The sequence below is a fragment of the Sturnira hondurensis genome, unplaced genomic scaffold (genome assembly GCF_014824575.4).
Source record: "Sturnira hondurensis isolate 20B ecotype Veracruz unplaced genomic scaffold, ASM1482457v3 Scaffold0003681, whole genome shotgun sequence".
Taxonomy (NCBI): Eukaryota; Metazoa; Chordata; class Mammalia; order Chiroptera; family Phyllostomidae; genus Sturnira; species Sturnira hondurensis.
The window spans coordinates 3,633,148-3,657,572 of NW_028076312.1; the positions used below are offsets into that span (position 1 = coordinate 3,633,148).

The following is a 24,425-nucleotide window of genomic DNA, read 5'->3' on the forward strand; positions in this document are numbered from 1 at the left end:
TTTAAGTTTTTACTTTGGTGTGTAAACAGGCAGTCTTGATAAGGACATTTTTGTCTTCCATACTTTTTCTGGGTTTTGTAGTTATAATTGAACATTTTATATGATTTACTTTCTCTCCTTTTTTAGTATATCAATTATACTTTTTAAAAAACCTTTTTATTATAGTGGTCACCCTAGAGCTTGCAGTGTACATATACTGCTAATCCAAGTTTTCTTTCAAATAACATACCTCTTCCTGGGTAGTGCAAGCGCCCTGGAATAACAAAATAACCCTAATTCTTCTCTCCCATCCTTTGTGGCTCTTTCACTTATAAATAAGCACACACGCATAAACATAATGGATTACTGGTTGCTGTTATTTTGAACAAACCAATAGATCCATTATCAATTAGATCCATTAAAGATAAGCAAAAAAAAAGCTATTCTTTTACCTTTACTTATTCTCTAGTTTTCTTTTTCTCTTTATATAAATCCCTATTTGTGACCTATATAATTTTCCTTCTCTCTGAAAACCTTTTTTTAACATTTGGCATATAAGAGAATGATGTCAGTAGTGTGGAATTTGGTTTGGAGTTTTTTTCCAAACCACTTTAAACATGTTAATGTTTTGGAATGATCAAGAGGAAAGCTCTTTCACAACTAAAGAAAGAGCCTTAGTTTAAGAAAAATGCCGAAAATTCTGGAAAAGTACCTTTCTGTATTGCAATAAAGTACTGGTTTATTGGCTTAAAAATGGATATTTATTCCACTATGTTAAAAGATCTCAGGAAGTTGTAAGTTTAGTTGAAGAAGCTGTAAGGATAGCTCCCTTTCATTAAAAGGAAATTGATGGGGAAAGCCACCTCTAGATGATATTTTTAATTTTTAGTGCCGTGTTCTCTATTAGAAGTGAGTATCTTCAAGGAATCACTTCAAAGGAAGAAGCATGAGCTCCAGGATGTGAAGCTTTAAAGGATGGACTGGCTTACTGATACATATGCCAGTGGAAACTTAAACTACTACTATTTTTATAAGGATTGTTGTTGTTTTGTTAGGACTCAGATTTGAGAATACCATGGATTTTGAGTGGTCTGGCTCTAATTGTGTTTTCTCTGTCAGTTCAGCTACTTTTATAGAGCACGCTATTATTCGGGAATGCATATATTGTGTTATAGCAGAAACACTTGTACTCAATTCTGGGTTGATAGTGATGATACCTTTTTGAGTAACAAGTATAATCTAATGATCTTTTATCTCATTTCCCCCCATTGCCCATTGGAGTGGCCAGCAGAGCCTTCACTAGCCTGTTTGTGTGTGATACAAGGTGCTTCTTCCTCTGAGCAGGTTTACATTTGTAATTGCAGAGCTTGGAATGAAGGACTCTTGCTGGATTGTAGCTCTGCCTGCCCTTTCCCTTCTTGTCTGTGGTTTGACTTTTCGTGGTTTCAGTTACTCATGGTCAACTTCACTTTGAAAATATTAAAGAGAAAATTCCAGAAATAAGCAATTTATAAGTTTTAAATCATTCACCATTCTGAGTAGCATGATGAAATTTCATGCTGTCCCACCCACTCCATCCTGCCCGGGACATGAATCATCCTGTTGTCCAGCTTATCCCTGCTTTAATGTGCCACCAGCCTGTTAGTCACTTGGTAGCCATCTTAGTCCTGAGATTGACTATTGCGGTATCTCAGTGTTTGTGTTCCCGTAACCCCTATTTTACTTGATAATGACCCCAAAATACACAAGTGGGAATGATGGCAATTCAGATACACCAAGGAGAAGTCCTAAACTGCTTCCTCTGAGTGAAAAGATAAAGTTCTTGGCTTAAGGAAAGGAAAAAAAATCATATGCTGAGGTTGCCAAGATGTACAGTAAGAATGAAGCTTCTATGAAGTTGTAAAGAAGAAAAAATAAATTTGTGCTAGTTTTGCCGTGACACCTCAAACTGTAAACTTACAGCCAAGGTGTGTGATAAGTGCTTAGTTAAGATGGAAAAGGCATTACATTTGTGGGTGGAAGACATGAACAGAGACAGATCACATGTAACTTTTATTACAGTGTATTGTTATAATTGTTCTATTTTATTATTGTTAATCTCAGTGTGCCTAATTTATAAATTAAATTGAATTATAGGTATGCATATATAGGAAAAATATTGTATATGTAGGGTTTGGTACTAACTACATTTTCAGGCATCTGCTGGGAGATTTAGAACGTGTCCCCTGTGGGTCAGGGAGGACTACTGTAGTTTGGAAACACTGCCTGGTGGTCCAGTTTCCTGGACAAAAGACACACACATGCAAACACACATGCACCCAATGCTTGTTGAATTGCTAAAATGTGTGACTTCAGAGTGTTTAGCAAACACATTTTGATTTGTTTTTAAAAATTTGTTTATTTTTTTTTATTTGCGAGCCTCAATTTGTGTGAGGATTTTAAAAACTCAGTTAAGACTAGTAATTAGACCATTAGCTTTCAAAATTCTTTCCGTACAATAGAAATAGAATAGTATTTAGGGTGAATAAGTGGTCCCTGACCTTTCCTTTTTCTTTTCTCATATCTTTTCTTTGGCTGGGGGAATGGGGCAGATAGATGGCAGCAGGAGAACAAGACTAAATCTGGCTGCCTCGTTTGTCAATTCTTGTAAACTTACACTGAAAATTTTGGTTTAGGCAATTGATGCATTTGGTTCTGCCAGAGTTCTAGGCAAAACTGCACAATATATTAAGATTTTTTCTCCCTTTTATTTCTCCTTCCTTTTAGGGAGTCCTTTTTAAGTTCCAGTCTGAGATTTTTTTTGTGGACATCTTAAACAGCTTCCCCACTTGGTTTATCGCAGAATTTTTTCCTAGAATTTAATTGTTCATTTATTTATTCCTTTAATTTGCTTATTTGTTTTTCCTGCACATGTATACAATTCTGTGGTAGAGTATTAAAGTTATTAACTTGTATGTCAGTGAGGCCTAACTTTCTTAAAGACAATGAACACTTTAATGAGAACTTCATAACCTAAGTGATTCTAATGGCACAAAATATTTTTGAGGGAGGAGTTTATTAAGGTTTATGCTAACTGTCATAATACAAAGACCTCAAAATGAATATGTAGAATTTTTTCTCATTTAGTAGTGAAGAATTAGTTTTGCCTTACAGAGTTTCTTTGTTTGCAGGGAACTGTTGGCTTTGCTGTTCTGTAGGATGTTGTTGAAACTAACTCATCATCTGATTTCCACCCCCAATCATTTTTAATGAGAGGTTGCACACATTTTGGCTCATATTGGATTGTCAAGAACTTAGTCCCACATATAACTGCAAGTAAGGCTGGAAAATAAGGTCTGTAGCTGAGCTGCTGTGGGCTCAGGTACAACTTGGGGGCTTTTATTATTAAAAATAGAGAGTGGATTTGAGGGAAAATAAGCAGTCTGTTCAGTTTGCCCTGTTGGCCACCCAAATATCCATGCACTCTCATAGAGAAAACACATCAGTTCCTGAAGGATAACAACTCAAAGTGATATTCAGTGGGTAGAGTAAATTTCTCTTTGTCAGATCCAAGATGTGGTTCCTTATGATGTGGTGACCTATAAACTAATAGACAAGTTCTCTAACCATCTTGCCCTCTTACGTGTGTGTGTGTGTATGTGTGTGTGTGTGTGTAGAAACAGAAGAGCTAAAATAAAAACTCCCACTGGGAAAAGAAAAGAAAGGGATACACATGATAGTTCCTGGTCCTTGCTGTAATTAATAAGACTTCTTGCTCTGGAATGAGGACTTCACAGGATCCTAATTCTGCTTTCTAGAGAATTCGTCCTCCATAGTCCCTGACTGTCCATTTTGGGAATTCTTTCTTACCCACTGTCCTTGTGTCTATATCTGAAATGGGTATTAGTGTACTCCTACTGAAAGCTGCCTGTATTCTTATCCTATGTCCTGTTGATGCAGATTTGGGTTCCCCAGGTAGATCAGGTTCGGTTAGGCTTGTGGTGTTTTTTGTTTGTTTTTTTTACTAATAGAGCATCATTTGCTTTCTGATTGCCCCCCGTCGTTTATATGTGAAAGTAATATAGCAAAAGTTCTTATTTGGTTATAGTTGTTAATCATAAAGGCTAGTTAATTTACTAGTTACTTTCCTCTCTCCCTTAGTTTAATGACTGCTACCTTGAGGTCACCAAAATAGTACATTCATCTCATTTTGCTCCTAGGCTGTCTTTCATTGTGTGGCTTAGACCTCTTAAGACAGATTCTTGGAATATATTTTTGTTGTCATCTGTAGAGAAGCAGTTGGCTTGCCTGATCCTTTAAGTCCCTGTATTACTGAATTTTTATTAAATTAGAAATAGTGTGGCCCTGACTGGTGTGGCTCAGTTGGTTGGGTGTTGTCCCCAAAAGCAAAAGGTTGCTGGTTTAATTCCTGGTCAGGGCACATGCCTAGATTGAGGGTTTGGTTCCAGTTGGGGCATGTAGCAGAGGCAACCAATTAACGTTTCTCTCTCATATTAAGGTTTCTCCCCCCCTTCCCTCTCTCAAAAAATAAATAAAATCTTTAAAAATTGTTATTGTATTTTTCCATTACCATGTAACTCCCTTATACTCCCCCCGCCTGCAGTCACCACACTGTTGTCCATGTCCATTAGTCCTTTTTCTTTTTTACTCAATCCCTCCACCCACTAACTTCCCCTACCCAATAGCTGTCATCTTGCTCTTTATCTGAGTCTGTCTCTATTTTGCTTTTTAGTTCAGTTTGTCCATTAGAGTCGACATATAATTGAAATCATATGGTATTTGTCTTTCTCTGAGTGAAGTACTGTAGTCAGAAGGAGCCACCCTAAGGTTTTTTCTCTGCTTGTAAACTAATTCTTGCTTAAATTAATTTATATTAGGCTTAAACAGCAAGGAACAGCCAGAGCACTATAACGTTTTCTTTTGTTGTTTTTTTGGTTTTTTACATTATAACATTTTCTAAGTGCTTCTACTAAAATATAGTCTTGGGTAGGTACTTGATCTCTATTTTAAATGATCATGTTTTCCTCATATCGTATATATCGTGTAGTATAGAAAGGAAAACTAACCTGTACTACCTCTTTCCTGTCCTAAGTTAATACCATATGTTTGGGGTTTCCCTCATGGCCCCTCCTATCATCCACAGCAATTTCTGTAACATTCAGCATAAAGGTTGTTATAGGAAAGAGTAGCTCAAGCATGAAACAACTTTTTGTTCTCACAGAACAGTTGAGAGATAAATGGGTGATACAGTGTGGGTAAAAAGCTCTACTTCCATGAAATTGTACAGGGACATCCAACAAAAGAATCTCTAAACTACTTTCGTATTTTTTTTTAAAAAAATGTTAGCCCAATATGCAACTGTCATGTTGTTTTAAAGGCAATGAAATTTGGGGCGTGAAGCATTAGAATAAAAATAGAAGCTATTAGAGGGAGGAGAGAGAGATCACACACACACATAAAAGTTATTTGAGTTCTAGCAATGATGGAGTAGAGTTACTGGTACTATACTTGCTTTTTGGCTGTGAGTAACTAGAAAACTGGACAAAATACAAGGGAGGATGCAAGTAAGTTTACAGATATTTGTATGGAAAAATAATACAATAATTAATAAACAGTAATGAGAATAAACTTTTATGTACTCACAACTGTAAACCTGCTTTTTGCCCCTCCCTGTATATGAGACAGTCACTGTTTTCAGAAAATGGACACAGTGGGCGTAAGGGAGCAAAGGGCAGCGTTTCAGTGGTTCTTGAGAAAATAGAAACAGTAGAAATGACTCCTGTGATTCCCCTTGTTTTTTGCTTGAAGACACCTCTGATCTCTGGTGCAGGGAGAGGAAAGCCAAGATGAGCACAGTGATCTTAATTGAGATAAAGATTAGAGTTTGGGAGGCTGAGGTAGCTGGAATTAGTAGAGAATACTGAAATTGAGGGAAACACTTAAGCAAAGAAAAAGCTCCAGAAATCTTCATGTGGCCCCTTGAGAGGACTTTGCTTAATACTAAGCTATGCATGTGTACATCAAACCCCACAGGGACAAAGAACTATTAGGAACCTATAATCTGAACAATTTCCAACATTCATTCACAGTTCAGATATGTTTGAGTTCTGAATAAGCAGAGTGGAGAGACTTTGTTGAACATTTGGAGCATTTGCTAGAGACTCCATAATGGTCACACTTTAAGACTGAATTAGCCCTAGTCAATGGCTACTCTGTGCCTCTTAAATTTTTTTTTTATCCTCACCTGAGGACATTATTTTATTGCTTTTAGAGAAGAGAGGAAGGGAGAGAGAAACATTGATATAAGAGAGAAACATCGATTGGTTGCCTCCTGTATGCACCTGGACCAGAGACTGAAGCCACAACCTAGGTATGTGCCCTGACCGAGAATTAACCCCACAACACTTAAGTAATGGGGCGACGCTCCAACCAACTGAGCCACACTGGCCAGGGCCTACTCTGTAACTCTTACCAGATCTTAAAAGCAAGCCAAAAAGAATACATTTGAACAGCAAGTAATTTAAGAATCTGTTGATAAACAAAATCACTGTAAATGAAGACCATAAAATCCAGAAATTTAACAATATTTATAGTGTCCATAATAAATGTGTTATACACACACACACATATAATCACTAGACATGCAAAAGAGGAGAAAATCATCAACAAAAACACAGAAATAACAGACACAATGAGAGTGGTTAGGAAAGACTTTAAAATATCTATTGTAAACATATATAAGGGCTTAAAAGCAAAATGTGAGATAATAAGAGAAACTGAATGTACAGAAAAGAACCACTAATTTCAGGAGAAAAATACAAACTCTGAAATGAAAACTGTTCTTTCAGCTTAACTAGAGACTAGACATTCAGAAAAAATATTCAATCAATTTAAACACACAGAAGTATAAACTACCCAAACTGAAGCTCATAGGGTAAAAATACCAAAAAGAAAATGAACTGAATAGCAGTGACATGGATACAATATCAAATTCTAACACACATGTAATTGGACTTCTCGATGTAAGAAAAAAAGGAGAAAGAAAAAGAAAAAAATAGCCATAATTTTTTCAAATTTGCTGAAAACCATAAAACCATAGATTTAAGAAGCTCAATAAATCAAAAACAGGATAAAAACTAACTCATTTGTAGTTCATTTTGTAGTTAAATCACTAAAGTATGTTGTAATCAAATCACTTAAGTTTTAGTGATACAGAGAAAAATCTTAAAAGTAGTAAAGAGGAAGGGAGACACTTTACATGGTGGATCAAAGATATTACAACAACAAAAAGAACTGACTTCTCATCAGAAGGTATGCAAGCCAGAAAACAATGGAAAGTTGTATTTAAAGTGCTGAAAAGAAAAATAGTCACCCTAAAATTCTCTACCTAGTGATCTTTTAAAAAACAAAGGCAGAGTAATATTTCCAAATAAAACAGAAAAAATGCTCAGTATACCAATACTATAAGAAAACTTAAAAGGTATCCTTCAGGCTGAAAGAAAATGGTAGATTGAAAACTCAGATCTATACAAAGGTGAGAAATGGTAAGAAATGGTGAATATGTAGTTTTGAAACATGGAAATTAGACTACTGCACATTTCCAAATAACTCATGGATGAAACAAAATCAACTAGACAGTCTAGGAAGTGTTTAGAACAGAATGATAATGAAAACATAGCATGCCTAATTTTGTGGGATGCAGCTACTACATTACTAAAGCAGTGCTTAGATAAAAATTTATGGCTATATGCCCTGGCTGGTGTAGCTCAGTGGACTGAGCTTGGGCCTGCGAACCAGACAATCCCGGTTTGATTCCCAGTCAGGGCACATGGCCTGGGTTGCAGGCCAGTTCCCAGCAGGGGACTCACAAGAGGCAACCATACATTGATATTTCTCTCCTCTCCTTCCCTTCCTCTCTAAAAATAAATAAAATCTTTTAATAAAAAAATTTACAGCTATAAATGATTGTATCAGAATAGAAGAAAGATGTGAAGTCTTTGGTCTATGTCTCCTACAAAATCACGATCAAATTAAACCCCAAGCAAGTAGGAAGATATTAGAAAGAGTGAGATCAATGAAATATAAAGCCCAAAAGCATAGGCAAAATTAGACAAACCACCAAAAGATGGTTCTTTGAAAAGATTAAGTTGATAATCTTGGAGCTAGATTGATCAGGGGAAAAATTACCAATAATAGGAAGGAAAAATATCACACTAGATGTTATAAGCATTAACGGAATACTCAAAATATTATAAGCAAGTTCAATAACTTGGACAAAATAGACTAAGTGCTTGAAAGACACAAATTACCAAAACTGACAAAGAAGAAATAGAAAAACTTTTTAAAAACTTTGTATCCAAGCAATTAAATTAATAATTAAAAACCTTCTCTGATAGGAAATTCCAGTCCCAGATAGCTTTACTAATTATTTTTCTTAAAACTCAGATAATAAACAATTCTGATCCAACACAAACTTTTTCAAAAAATATGGGAGAGAACACCTCTTAACTCATTTTATAAGGCAAGTATTAGCTTGATTCTAAAACCAGACACAGGCATTATAAGAAAAAAGCAGATTAATATTTTTTGATTGTAGATGCAAAACATCCCTAATGAAATACCAAGTAGAGTCAACCAAAATATATAGGAAATACTAAGGACCATTATTAGGTGTTTTTCTTTTTTTTTTTTTCTGTAGAGATTGACAAGCTGATTCTCAAGTTTAGAATGGTCAAAACTATTTTTTAAAATATTTATTTATCTTTAGAGGGGAAGGGAAGGAGAGAAATATTAATGTATGGTTGCCCCTTGTGTGTCCCCTGCTTGGAACTGGCCTGCAACCCAGGCATGTACCCTGACTGGGAATCGAACCGTGATCTTTTGGTTCGCAGGCCCGAGCTCAGTCCACTGAGCTACACCAGCCAAGGCTCAAAACTATTGATAAAGAACAAAGCTGGAGAATTTACACTACTGGGGTTTAAGAATTACTCTAAACTATAGTAATAGTGTGGTATTGAATTAAGGTGTTGAGATAAATATGCTAAGGGTGTGTGTGTGTTATGCATACAACAAGTAGTGTTCATAGGCAGTCTTATTTATTCAAAAATAGTTTTTTTCTGTTAAAGCATAAGAGAATCTACAAATGGTTCAGGACTTAAATTTTTCATACAGAAAGAAAGTAATCTGGACCCTAAGTTCATACCATACACAGAAATAATTGAATTATAGATCTAAAAGCTAAAACTCTGAAATTTTAGAAACATGATTAAAAGTCATAAAGATTAAATCTTTATGACTTTATGTTCAGCAGAGATTTCTTAGGACATAAAATGAACTATCCATAAAAGGAAAATCTGATAAATTAGACTTTTCAAAATTAGAATCTCGCTCTTTGAAAGACACCATTAGGAAAATGAAAGGCAAACTGCAGACTGGGAGCTATATGTATGTCCAATACATGTAGTCTGACACAGGTCTTGTATAAGTCAGAAGATAATAACAATTAAATGTGAGCCAATGACTTGATCAGACACTTTGTCAAGGAAGTCATAATTCCCTGAGAAACATGAGAATCATGAAAACATGCCCTACATGAGGGATTGGAGAGCTTCAGACCATGGACCAAATTTGGCCCGTTGACTGTTTTTGTAAACACAGTTTTATCGGAATGCAGTCACACCCATTCATTTATGTACCTTCTATGGCTGTTCTCGTGCTATAATAGCAGAGTTGAGTAGTTGTTAAAGACTTCATGTGGCCCACAAAGCCTAAAATATTTACCATCAGACTCTCTACAGGAAAAGTTTACCAACCTCTGGTCTAAAGGATAAATTCTAGGTGAGCAAACACCAGTGGAGAAGTTTGGCATGATTTAATGTATTTTTCCCAAGATAACCCTTATTTGGGGGGGGGGATAGTTATTTTCCACACCTGGGTCTTCCTTTTTTCTTTTTATTGATTTTAGAGAAAAACATCAATTTGTTGTTCCATTTATTTATGCATTCAGTAGTTACTTCTCATATGTGCCCTGACTAGGAATCAAACCTGCAACCTAGGGACATCGAGACAACACTCTAACCAACTGACCCAACCAGGGCCACCTTTTTTTACTTTTTGTTGTAGTTAATTCATTTTTGTTAGTGAGCTAAAAAATTCTTCATGTTAAAGGAAAAATTTAATTTATACCAGACCCTTTTTATGTCTTAGTAACTTAAGATGTAATATTAGAAAGCACTGACTTACTCTGAGGAACTATACTTCAAGGTCAAAAGAAAGTTGTAGCTTCATGATATTGATAAGTCAGTACCAAGAGAAACTGTACTTAAAACAACTTTTTTTAAGCAGCTCGTATTTAATTTTCTTGAGCAAGTTCAGTGATGACTGTAAATAGCAAGGATGGGGATTGAAGGCATATTCAGCTATTCTGAGGACTGACTAGTCTCACTGCCCAGGTGGTCTCCACTCACAAATGTTTTCTCTGGAAGGAGGAGCCCCTCTTTATGGTCTGCTTGTGGTGGTCTGTGATCAGCTAAACACACCAGAGAGATGCAGGGAGTAAATGTTAGTGGTCTAGTGGGCCACTCCTTCATGCTAATTGGGAAGTCTAGACACTAGGTATGCCTCATATTCTTACTTGTTTGATGGTGCATCATCTGTTCTCATTGGTTATGATCTAAGTTATTACATCATTGGTTGTATAAGTTGTTTACGTAAAACCTGTTTTGACTTTGGGGCACAACAGGTGTTAATCTCCTTTTGTGTTAGATAACTATATGTTTATCTGTAACTTATTTGCAATGTTAATTATTTTTGAGAAAAGCAGGTTTTCAACCAAGGGAGCATTTTTGTTGGAAAAGCCTGTTTACCACTTTTAATTATAGCAAATGTGTTTTTCACGCCTATTAAAATATAGGATAATGAATCCTTTACAGACAGTTTGTTTCATGTACCACAAAGCCCCAGCATTATTTAGTTTACTTAAATTTATTATGATATTGTTATTTTTTAAATCATTTTTATTGTTGTTCAAATACAGTTGTTTCCATTTTCCCACCACCACTTTCCCTTGCCCCACCCACCACCTCCCACCCTCAATCTTACCCCACTTTGGCTTTGTCCATGGATCCTTCGTATGTTCCTTGATGGCCCTTTTTCCTTCTTTCCCCTGTTATCTCCCCCCACATCCCCTCTGGTTACTGTCAGTTTGTTCTTTATTTCAATGTCTCTGGTTAAATTTTGCTTGCTGGTTTGTTTTGTTGATTAGGTTCCACTTATAGGAGAGATCATATCATAATTGTCCTGCACTGCCTGGCTTATTTCACTTAGCATAATGCTCTTCAGTTCCATTCATGCTCTCCTGAAGGGTAGGAGCTCCTTCTTTCTTTCTGCTGCATAGTATTTCATTGTGTAAATTTATCATATTTTATGATCCACTCATTTACTGATGGGCACCTAGGTTGCTTCTAGCACTTGGCTATTGTAAATTGTGGTGCTATGAACACTGGGGTGCATAGGTTCTTTTGAATTAATGTTTCAGTATTCTTAAGGTATAATCCCAGCAGTGGAATTGCTGGGTCAAAAGGCAGTTCCATTTTTAGTTTTTTGAGGAAATTCTATACTGTTTTTCACAGTGACTTTACTAGTCTTCATTCCCACCAACAATGCACTAGGGTTTCCTTTTCTCCACAACCCACCAGCACTTGTTGTTTGTTGATTTGTTTATGATGGCCATTCTGACTGGTGTGATGTGGTATGCAAGGATGCTTAGAATCCTTTCATATGTCTCTGGGCCCTCTGTCCTCCTTGGAGAGTTGTCTGTCCAGGTCCTTTGCACATTTTTTAATTGGATCATTTGTCTTCCTGGAAGTGGAGTCATGTGACTTCTTTATATAGTTTGAAGATTAAACCCTTGTCTGAGATATCATTTGCAAATACATTCTCCCATATGGTTGGTTCTCTTTTTATCTTGCTAATGTTTTCTTTAGATATGCAGAAGCTTTTTATTTTGATAAAGTCCCATTTGCTTATTCTTTCCTTTATGCCCCTTGCTCTAGGTGATATATTGGTGAAAATATTGCTGCATGGAATAGCTGAAATTTTCCTGGCTATGTTCTCCTCTAGGGCTTTTATGGTGTCACAAATTATATTTAAGTATTTTATCCATCTTGAGTTTATTTTTGTATATAGTGTAAATTGGTGATCAAGTTTCATTTTTTTTTGCATTTAGCTGTCCAGATTTCCCAATACCATTTGTTGAAGAGGCTATTTTTATTCCATTTTATGCTTCTTGACATTGCTATTTTTCTATGTTAGAATAATTTAATATAGTTTATAAACATAAACATGATTTTTCTAAATTTAATTTGAATATCAGAATATTTTTACTAGAAGTACATGAACTCCATGAAAGATTTTTGTCTTCATTGTATTTGACCATTAGCTAATCATCAGTTTGATAGCCAAGCAAAATTTCATGTTGTAGGGAAATTTTCCAACTGGAGCAAAATTTACTGAAAGAACATCTAAGATCATCTTTGATTTCCCCGTGCTTTCTACCACACCATACTTCTACAAGTCCTATCAGCTTTAAAATGAACCTTGATTTCATCCTCTTCAACTCTTCATCTCCCACACCTTTCCCAGCCCAAGCCCTTTTCATCTTTTACTCAGTGTTTTAGTCAGAATAGACTATATTTAGAGTAACAAATTAACCTCCCAATCTTGGTAGTATAATACCTCAAAGGTTCACGTGGCTTACATAAAGTCCATTATGGTTTGGTTTGTGATCTTCCTCCATCTTGTAACTATACTATCTGCACTAGTGGCTTTGAAGGTGGTCAAGTGGACTGGAAATGACTAGTTCACTTTTACATACATTCCATTGGCCAGAACTGGTCACATGGTTCCAATCTTACTGCAAGGAAGGCTGGGAAATGGAGAACAGCACATGAAATATTTGGAGATCACTATCTGTGTCATATCCAGGTTATTGATCCAGTTTATTAAAATTGTACCCTAACAGGTTTCCTTATTTCCTCTCATGTCCCACTTCAATGCTTTCTATACCTAGTAGCCACAGTGCTTGGAAAAAAATGTTTTTGTTTTGATCTTGGTAATAACGTCCTTTTTGCATAAAATCCAACACTTTATCCTCACTTATGCAACTGCATAAGTGGCCCTTGCCTTCCTATCAGTCTCGTGATTTTTAGTTAGTGTTATTAAGTATTATCTATGAATAGGTATTTTGAATAGGCATTCTCTTTTATTTTGTCCATAGTTGTAAAAATGTGATTTATGAGTGTCAAATTTATAAAATCACAATAATGACTATAAACTGAATAAATAATAATGCCAAGAGCAGTCCTAATTTATGAAGGTCTTGTTAATTACTTTGTATGAAATTATAATCTTTTAAAAATAAGTTTGGGGGAACACTGATAGTTTATAAAATCCTATTATAATGGATAAGTTATATACAGTAAAGTTACAGTTGTATAGTTTCCTGTCAATAAATGATCTCTTACAGTATTTCCTGTGACTAAAGTATATATGAAAGTCTTTCCATTATGATTCAATGTGTTTTTAAAAAATTACTAAACTTGACGTTTTATGGCAGTTTTATGTTTACAGCAAAATTGAGCAGAAAATGCCGAGAGTTCCCACATACCCCCTATACCTACACAAATGTAACCTCCCCCACTAACAACATACTACACCAAGTAGTGCATTTTTACCATCTATGAACCTACACTGACACCTCTTGAATGCCCCAAGTTTATATGTTTACATTACAGTTCACTCTTGAGCTTGTACATTCTATGAATTTTGACAATAAATGCTGTTTTAAACAAGTTTCTCATGAAGTTTGTGTTTTGCCATTAAGGAGTTACTGTCCTTCAGTTATACTTCAGTCTGTCATGTTTTTCCTTTAATCTGAAGCTCCTAATTAATTTTCATGTACACAAACACACACATTCCCAAATAATTGTTTTCTAGCTGAAACGGTTGGAGTATTTTCATAGAGTAATTAATTTGTGATCTTTAAAAATGTGTTAGAGTGGCACCCTCGCCAAATATAGATGGTCCAGGGTTCAACCCTTATTTTCAAATATGCATGAAAATAGGCTTTATATAGGTTCTTGGTCATATCTGCCTTGTGAATGCTGGGAATCAGCTTTTTAACAAGCTATTTATTTTAATAAATATGTCAACATTTATATATTTGATATGCTTATTTGAAATATAGCAGAGTATTCATTATTAATAATTTTGACATTTTCTTTAAATTCATTTCAAATATTTGATGAGCTAATAGTGGTTTGTTTTAACAAAACTTATGTAGAGTACTGTTGAATAGCTGAGATTTGTTACATAGATTTGGATCTAGCACAGTTGGAATGACTTCTGATACACGACTGTTTTTGTATGCAACATCTGGTTGCATAGAAGAGCCTCCTGCGACAGTTTTTACATGGTGTCAGTATCGTCATTCTTGTTTCCTTCACTTTGCTGGTCCACTTCTATTTCAACCCTTCAGCATTAATAAAGTATTAAGTAGCAAAGGAGATTATCCTACCGTTGGGTAGTAATGTTGAATAAAAACAAGTGTTTGTGGAATAGAAAGATAAGAAAATTATGTCTTTTTCTTTGATAAGAAATTGATATGCCATCCTGAGTTCATGTAATTAGATGTTTGGGAAGGAAATTAGGATTGTATGACAGGAGTCAAGGAAGTTATTAAGTAGCCTCTGTGAGAACTCGATTGCCTTTGCGCTTTGACTAACAATGTATGTGTTGTTCACAGTAACTGTAGTACTGAATGGAAGTGGCTTGTAGACCGAGCAAGAGTTGGCAGCCGGTGGACATGGCTTCAAGCCCAGATTTCAGAGCTAGAATACAAAATCCAACAACTAACGGATGTCCACAGACAGATTCGGGCCTCCAAGGTATTTTCTGTGTTCTTCTGTTCTTTAAAAAAATAATACTGTTTGAATTTCTCTTCATCTGTCCATACAAAATAATTATTACAGGTTTTATAAAAATGTAGTGAATATTAAGATTTTTGATATATTAATTGCTGTAAATCAAAGCTATCTTTGTAATGCCTTTGTACATTTATTGTGATCATTTTATCATACTGAAGCAGTTCAGAACTTTGTTGGATTCCAGTTGATAGAAATGATATATATTTTTTGTAAACCTAATTTGTTGGCATTTATTTTATCATATGTAAGAAATACTGACTGTGTATCTTATTGATATTTCCTTAGATTTTTTGTTTTGTTTTAAAACATAAAAAGTTGCAGAAAGCAATATGATGAATGCTTGTATACCCACCCTCAAGTTCATCATATAGTACATTTTGCTAGTATGGATTTAGTTTCTAGAATAATAAAGCAGTACCTATACAGTTGAAGTACGTATGTAGCCCCACCTGATCCCATTCTCTTTCCCTATGCCACTGTAACCACTATTCTGACTCCAACATTTTTTGATATTATGTATTTTTTATTTTATTAAATTGAATGGGGTGACATTAGTTAATAAAATTACACAGGTTTCAGTATATATGTTTTTATATTATTGGCAGGTAGGTATCTATGTATTTCTACAAATGATATTTATTTTCCATGTTTCTGAAGTTTATATAAATTATACTACAAACTCCTTTGCACTTGCTTCCTTTTGCTCAGCGTACTATTTATGCATTTTTATACCTCCTGTATGGTATTTAATTATATGAGTGGAATTATATGAATACAGTGGATTGTTTACCTCTTCTCTTCTTTTGATAGATAGTGTTTCCATTTTTACACTAGTAAAAACAATACTGCAATGACTATCTTTTAAGGTTTTTTGCGAGCCTATGGAGAGCTTATCTTGGCTATATGCCTAACAGTGAAAGCAGCATGCTGGATCTTAGGCATGACTGTCTTCAGCTCTCCTATACTCATTGGTGGGGTTGGATACTCAGTAGTCCCACTGGCCAGCTCCTGTTTCCTCCACATTTTTGCCAACATTATATAATTTTTGACCTCTTGATTTTTCCCATGTAATGGGTGTGAACTATTACTTTATTGTTGTTTTGTTACTGCATGTTGTGAGATTGGGCCTTGGTGTAATTAATTATACTTTTTTTAATCTCAGCATCTCATACTGAGATGCTTCAGTATGACTTTGGAGGATAAATAATACTTCGCTCAATGTATCAATGGAACTAGAAAATAGAAAAGGGCATTTCTTAAAGGTTTGAAGGCAAAAAACAACATGGGTTTTTGTTGTTGTTTTTTGTTTTAGGAATAACATAGTAGTAAAGCTTGGAGCAGAAAATAAGAATTGTGCAAGGACAGGAGAAGAAGGAAGACAGTAATGAAATACTGTTTAGTGCATTGTAGAGTTTGGTGATGATTTCTGTAGGAAGGTGGGTGGAAGGACAGAAATAAGACTTTGGGCTTACTGGTTCTATCTGTTGGATTTGAAGGAACTGTGTTCAAGAAGAGTTTCCTAATGAAGTTTCCAATTCAATTACTATAGCAACTGTTTCTCATTTGTATTTGTGTCTTTGCTGGGGCCTTCAGTTGTAGTGATTTCCCAGCCCTTTGAAGGTCACCAAATATCTGCTCTTTGATAACCATCTTGAAAGGATATATCCCAAGCATTTTTATAGTAAAAAGAATTTTAAGAATGATTCAAGTTTAAAACAACTTGCAAATTTCCAAGAAAGTATGTTTCCAGTTAAATTGATGACTAAGTTTTATGTTTGAATCTAGATAGTCTAGTTCATACTGCTTTGACTTGGGAAAAAAATATTTAATATTCTATTTGTTCTGTGTGGTGCTATATAGTTGTTAAACACTTTTTAAAGTTTGAAGATATGTTTATATCTGTTAATTAAATTATTTTAAGGAAAGAAATGTAAGCTGCCTAGTAATAATTTATATGGCCTGCCCTGGCCAGTACCTAAGTTGATTAGAGTGTCGTCTTGATAGGCCAAGGGTGTGGTGTGGGTTTGATCCCCAGTCAGGGCACATACCAAAAATTCAACCAATGAACGCATAAATAAGTGAAACAATAAATCAGTGTTTCTCTCTCTCTTTCTCTCCCTTTCTTTCTCCCCCCTACTTTCCCTCTCTCTCCCTTCCTCCCTCCTTCCCTTCCACTCTCTCTCTCTCTAAAATTAATCAATAAATAAAAGTTTATATGGCTTTACATTTATCTTTAGGTTTAGGCCAGATGTATATCTGGCCATTTGTTCCCTTAAGAATGACATACATTATGTTTGTTTTATGGAAAATGTCATTAAATTATGCTCTCAAAATACAATATTTCCTTATTTTGATACTTTCTCCTTACACTTCTTAGGAGTTAATATACTTGATTGCTTACCTGCCTGCCATTTAGTTGAGCTGCTGTTATACTTAATAGGAAGATAAATGCTTTCTTTGCTCTTATAGCTTCTTGGGTTATTGTAAGAAAAAAAAAACATTGAGAGTAGTGATTGTTTTGAGTGAGACAGAAACTTTTTGTTTAATGTATCTTGAAAGGAAAGAAAAAACACTTTTTCTTCTAGGTTAAATAAGAGATAAGGGGAAGGGCAAGAGATTGATAGATACTCTTTTATAAATATTCTGTTTAATTAAGTGCCAGTTTGTGACTGGTCAGGAAACACACATAGTAGATTTACTAGTAGTTTCAGGTCTTGCCCGCTACTTGACACATTCCAGATGGCCTAAATTTTTTAAACATTTTTAGAAAGAGGAAAGCAGATATTAATATCTCTTCTTTGTTCTTGTAACAGCTTTGTAACACATTACAACTTTCATATTTCTCCTTTTCTCTATTTCAGCTACTCAGTAAGACAATAGCTTCTCACATTTACAAAAAATTTTAAATAGTTATTTTTGGGTGATGGGCTAGCTATGGTCTTTCTATTACATTTTTGTTTGTTATCCTGTATTGGGGTCTTCCACATTTTAAATTGTACATTTCTTGTGTTTGAAAATTTTCATTTATTTGCTTAAAATTAGTCTTGGTGACTTTATATAAATAATACAGATGTTGCTAAGACAATTGTTTCTTTTTTTCACACTATGTCCCTCTGGGGGGACCCTGGAAGTTGGGGTGGGGACCTCTCTATTGTTATTATCAGAAACAGTTGTTTCCTCTGGGGCAGTTGATTTGCTTTCTTCTCCTGCTAGAGTTTTCACTTCTCAGTTATCTCAGTTCATAATTCTAAAGAGTTTTCATACCTTTGCTATTTTACTTGTTTTATCTATCATTAGACTATTCCTGATTTTTTAAAATTCCATTTTATTGAGGTATAGTTGACTAACAAAATTAAAAGATATTTGAAGTGTACATGGTGATGACCCAACACACATGTTCTTTTTTCTGGGTTTTAAGAACAGAAACTATCCCTGCAGTGTCTCTAGAGGATGCACTCCTCTTTCCTGTTCTCACTTCTCGGCCATGACAGAGAAAAGTCATGGTCTGTTCTTCTCACACTGTGAGCGTTTCATCCAGGGCAGCAGTTTAAGGGAAAACATACATTATGAAGTTGGCTACGAGTCTCTCCCCAGTTAAATTTAAAAAATACCATTTTTCATTGATCTAACTATATTAGGCCCCCTACTTATAAAAGAGGCAGTGTAGTATTCTAACAGTTTATAAATTGGGTTTTTGAACTTAAGAATCAATTTTTCCATAGAAATATTATAAATAGGGATTATGAAATCAGGCTAAGTCACAGAGCCCGGTGCATAATATAAACTGTAATCAAACCAAAGTGAATTACAGTTGAATTGATATGGTAAAAACTTGTATTCCTTTCACATGAGGTACTTGCGAAAAACTTAGTAAGAGACTTGTACAAACTTGAATGGACAAATGATACAGTCTTTATCAAGTCTAATATAATTTTTTAGATATCAAATAAAAGTTCTTTTAAGTATATATTTTTTAGATTTCTTGATAGTATGTACATATTTGTGCATAGTAGGAAAGTAGTCATTGAGATGGGATTAAAAATTGGATCCCTTTTACTTTTTAAACTTGCTTGCATTGTTGTAAGTATAGATAAAAATAAGAATTTGATTTTTTGTGACTTCTGGCCAAAATGGAGGCACAGGTAGACACACTGCACCTCCTCTTACGACCAAAAGAAGGACAACACATTTAAAAACAAAAACCAACCAGACCTGCCAGAAAATCAAACTGCGTGGAAGTCCGACAACCAAGGGGTTACAGAAGAAACGCTCACCCGGACCAGTAGGAGGTATGGAGATGGGCAGCTGGGCAGAGACGACTTGCAGTAAGGCAGAGGCCTGAGGGCCCGGATGGGTGAGCTGGCGGCTGGCGGACGACAAGGTGGCGATTGGCAGAGCTGGCAGTCCCACATTTACGTGCAGATAAACTGGGAGGAACAGCTGGGGAGCGAGACAGACCGCGCAACCCAGGGTCCCAGTGTGGGGAAATAAAGCTTCAAACTACTGACTGAAAACACCTGTGGGGGTTGAGGCCGCAGTGGGAGAAACTCCCAGCCTCACAGGAGAGTTTCTTGGACAGACCCACAGGGTTCTAGAACGTACACAAACCTACCCACCCGGGAATCAGCATCAGAAAGGCCCACTTTGCTTGTGGGTAGCAAGGGAAGTGACTGAAATCCAGCAGAGAGCAGAGCAAGCTCCATTTTTCCCTCTGGGCCCCCTCATACAGCTTCAGGAGGCAGCTACATGGGTTGCCCTGCCCTGGTGAACACCTAAGGCTCCGCCCCTCACAATGTAACTGATGCATTAAGATAAAAAAATGGCCCAAATAAAAGAACTGATCAGAGCTCCAGAAAAAATACAACTAAGCAACAAATAGCCAACCTATCAAATGCACAGTTCAAAACACTGATAATCAGGATGCTCACAGAATTGCTTGAATATGGTAGCAAATTAGAGAAAAAAATGAAGGCTATGAAAAGTGAAATAAAGGAAAATGTACAGGGAACCAACAGTGATGGGAAGGAAACTGGGACTCAGATTAACGGTTTGGAACAGAAGCAAGAAATTCAGCCAGAACAGAATGAAGAAAAAAAGAATTTTAAAAAATGGGAGGCTTAGGAACCTCCAGGGCAACTTTAAATGTTTCAACATCCGAATCATACGGGGTGCCAGAAAGAGAAGAACGAGAGCAAGAAGAAATTGAAAAGTTATTTGAACAAATAATGAAGGAGAACTTCCCCAATCTGGCAAAGGAAATAAACTTCCAGGAAGTCCAGGAAGCTCAGAGAGCCCCAAAGAAGTTGGATCCAAGGAGGAACACATCAAGGCACATCATAATAAAAATACCCAAGTTTAAAGATAAGGAGAGAATCTTAAAAGCAGCAAGAGCAAAGGAGAGAGTTACCTACAAAGGAGTTCCTGTAAGACTGTCAGCTGATTTCTCAAAAGAAACCTTGCAGACCAGAAGGGGCTGAAAAGAAGTATTCCAAGTCATGAAAGGCAAGGACCTACATCCAAGATTGCTTTATCCAGCAAAGCAGTCATTTAGAACGGAAGGGTAGAAAAAGTGCTTCCCAGATAAGGTCAAATTAAAGTAGTTCATCATTATCCAGCCCTTACTATATGAAATGTTAAAGGGACTTATCTAAGAAAAAGGGCAAAAAATATGAACAGTAAAATGACAACAAACTCACAGTTATTAACGACTGAACCTAAAAAACAAATACAAAAAACTAATTAAACAACTAGAACAGGAACAGAATCATGGAGATCACATGGAGGATTAGCAACAGGGAAGTGTCATGGAGGGTGGGGGGAAGGTACAGAGAATAAGTAGCATAGATGGTAGGTAGAAAATAGACAGGGAGAGGTTAAGAATAGTATAGGAAATGTAGAAGCCAAAGAACTTATATGTAGGACCCATAGATATGAATAAAGGGTAGAATGCAGGTGGGAGGGGGTATGCAGGATAGGGAAATAAAGGAGGGAAATGGGACAAGTGTAATAGCATAATCAATAAAATACCTTTATAAATAAGTAAATAGAAATAAGAATTTATCTGTTACTTTTACCGACTGTAAAGGTATATATTACTACAAAATAATAAAATGTTTAACAACCTAACTGACTGTGTTCATTGTACAGTTTCACAGTCACTGTAGTGCAAACTAAACCACCCATATGTAGCATATTACATCCCCTATAGGCAGTTTTCATCCTACAAGTGGCACTCATGCCTGATGTCAGCTGACCCACAGCAGTCATTTGCTTTGTTCCATTTTGAAATATTGACACTTACATTAATGTTTGTCTGTTTTTCATTTCAAGAATATAATATTTTAGCCACATGAGGCATTTAACACCTTTTTACTAGCCTGTAGGGGCTTTTTGGCATTTTGCAAAAATCTGTATCTACTACATGTTGTATAATAACATATATTATTCCTCACAGGGGCTAAAAAAGGGTCGAAAGGGAAGAAGTTTTGTGGTGAGAACTCACTATAAAATAATTAAGATCGTATTTGCACACGCCTTTCCCCCTTTCTCTCGTTTCCATCATCTCTGAGAGGCCTAAGGGTGATAGCAGTTGGAGCGAACCAGCTAGGAAATGTGGGAGAAAGTTTAGCCATTTGAAGGGAGAGCACCATATTTTTCGGTCTATAAGACACACCTTTCCCCCAAATTTGGGAAGAAAGGGGGTTTGTCTTATGGTCTGAAAAATACAGGGTGTGTGTGGCAGGGAATGGAGAGGAAGCCAGATCCCCACTTACTCCTCTGATTGCTTACATTTCAGAATATACCTCATCAAAGTCAACATTTTGTGTCTTTATTATAAGCTCATTTACCCTAAACAAGAACTTTGGCCAGGAAAGTCCTTTTTCTCCATCGTGCGTTCCTGCCAATGGTTACTGACTCACAGCAGCAGGCTCAGGGCCTGCCCACAAGGGCTCTAAAAGGAGTTAATGTTAGATTGTTGGATGTTTATAAATTTGGTATTTAAATTTATGGAAATGGGAGTGCTCAAATATAAAACTCAAATGGAGAGGCTGATAACCAAAGTATCATAAGGTTAAATCAGGAAATGTTCTAAATTTCAGTCTGAAATGTTCATATTCTGCATATAAGCCTTTATCTTTATTCTAAATGTGTCATGGTTTTAATGCTAGTAACTAAAACAAAGAAGACAAATAACTATGTGTATAATTTATGACAATATTTTACAGGCTCAATCCATCAGGCATACATGTTATTTTTAGCTGCACATGTTTTAAATCAGCCAATTTTTAAAACTACTTTCAAGTGTGTGTTTTCTGATTTCCAAGGGGTAATAAGAAGCATTGTTTCAAGTGCATTATAACATTAAGGTTAATTTAGCAGTCCATTTGTTTTGATTTCAACTCTTTAATTGCTGTTTGCCTAGGGGATAGTGATCCTAGAAGAATGTCAACTTCCAAAAGACACTTTGAAAAAACAAATACAATTTGCAGACCAAGCAACTTCATTAACTATCGCAAGGAACCCTCAGATTCCCCAAGAGAGTCAAGACCCTTTACCACCAGAACAGGATTTTGAAATGTCACCAAGTAGTCCTACACTGCTTCTTCGCAACATAGAGAAACAGGTAATGAGAAGAGCACAGTGTGAGTGGCACGAAATGACTTCTAATTTATACTCTTTAAATGTGCGTGTCCTTGGGGTATGGGTTATTAAAGTTGGCGATCTGACATGAAATACAATGAAAATACTTAGTATATGACCGGTATCTATTATGTTATTGATGTAGTGAAGATTATTAAATATAATATGTAAAGTATTAATTAGTACATAGCCATAGGATGATAACTCCTTTATACTAGGGCGGAAAAATCTTTTTTTCAAACAAAATTGCTTATCATTGGAGTTTTTTCATGGGGAAGGAACACTGCTTTCACCTAATAAATCTGAATGATCAATGACTATTCGAATAATTTTTGACAGATTTTTAGTGAACGGTAATATTGGAATATGGGTGCTTTCATAAACATGATCATGTAAAGTGGAATGAAACAATATACCTTTCCCCCTAATATTTGTACAAATAAATGATCATGTAACTAGAAAGTTGAGTAAGTTCCTAATAAATTTTTACTATCCCAAATATGGTCTCAGCACATGAGATTTTATTTGGCTGAAGTGGGGTGGTTGTTAGGGCAAGTCTGAGTAAGGGTTGGTTGTAATGCTGTCGTTCTGGGCCAGTTGTTCAGACATATCTGACCAGCGACCTCCAGTGGCTTACAGTATTTCGGATGACATTTTTAGAGGGGAGAAGAAGAGTATGTCAGTGTTTCGGACTGGAAAATACATACTCTGTGTGTTTCTTTGCATGAATAAACCAGTAAATGCTTGATAACTAGATAAAGAATTGATGTGTATTGTTAATTTTGGAAATGAGCTTCAATCTAAAAATAAGTAATAATTTTGAATATAAAGCCATTAGGTATGCATTATTTTTCAAGAAAATAAATGATGAAAACATTTCAGGGCATTTTTCAAAAAAGATTTTTTGAAGAATTAAAATTTCAGAGTTAGTATCTTGAACCTCATTATTAGGTTCATTATTAGTATTATTAGTATCTTGAACCTCATTATTAGGTTCATTATTATTAGAAATCATTATTTCTAATAGCATGTCATTAGTTTCATACAAAGAATTTAAAAATAATTATTTCATATACTCCTCTATTTTTTAATAGAATATCTTACATTTAATAAAATGATGAAAAAGGTCTATGGATTTTTAAAAAATGTGGTCACACGATATGGAGTGAGAAAAGCAGATTTTAGGAAATTGATGTGTCCCTTTGATTTAATCCAAACGGATGGTGTGTGTATGTGCGCACACATTGAATATACACTAATGCTCACATATGCTCAAACACTTACTGTAGAGGTATGGATATATACCAAAATATTAGCAATGGTTTTCTCTATGAAGTGTGATTACCGGTGATATTCTTTTTAGTTTTTAAACCTCTCTATACTTTCCTTTTTTAAATAACATGGACTATATATGTAATTAATAGTTGCCATTCTTTTGGTACTGTTTCCACTAATGTGCTCTGTGTTTATCACTGTTATTTTAGATGATTGTTTTGAGAATTATTTAATATTCATTGCACATTACAAACATGTTACATATATTTAAGCTTAGGATAAAGGGAAATTTTGGATACCTAAAAAACAAAATGGATAATTTTGAATTAGAAATAATAGTAAGAAACAAAGTAGCATGAAATTCCAGAATGAATTTGAATCAGAGCTCCATTTCTTATCAACTTTACACTCCTTGGTCAAGTGGCTTAATCTTTCTTTGTTTTAATTTCCTCATCTGTCATTGAACTTATTATTGTATTATCAGAAGTTCTAATATTATGTACTTTGCAGGTTAGCTGTAATGATTAGAAATATTCTAGCACCCAA

General features: G+C 35.4%; 1 protein-coding gene across 3 annotated transcripts in view; it reads left to right on the plus strand.

Moving 5' to 3' along the window:
• KANSL1L (KAT8 regulatory NSL complex subunit 1 like) overlaps positions 1 to 24,425 on the plus strand; it is a 113,516-nt gene that overhangs the window by 23,029 nt on the left and 66,062 nt on the right. For all 3 annotated transcript variants that reach the window (XM_037042033.1, XM_037042034.1, XM_037042036.1), the window contains 2 exons: positions 14,783 to 14,924; positions 22,387 to 22,587. In XM_037042033.1, coding sequence (XP_036897928.1) covers positions 14,783 to 14,924; positions 22,387 to 22,587 — 343 coding nt within the window. The remainder of the gene's footprint in view (positions 1 to 14,782; positions 14,925 to 22,386; positions 22,588 to 24,425) is intronic.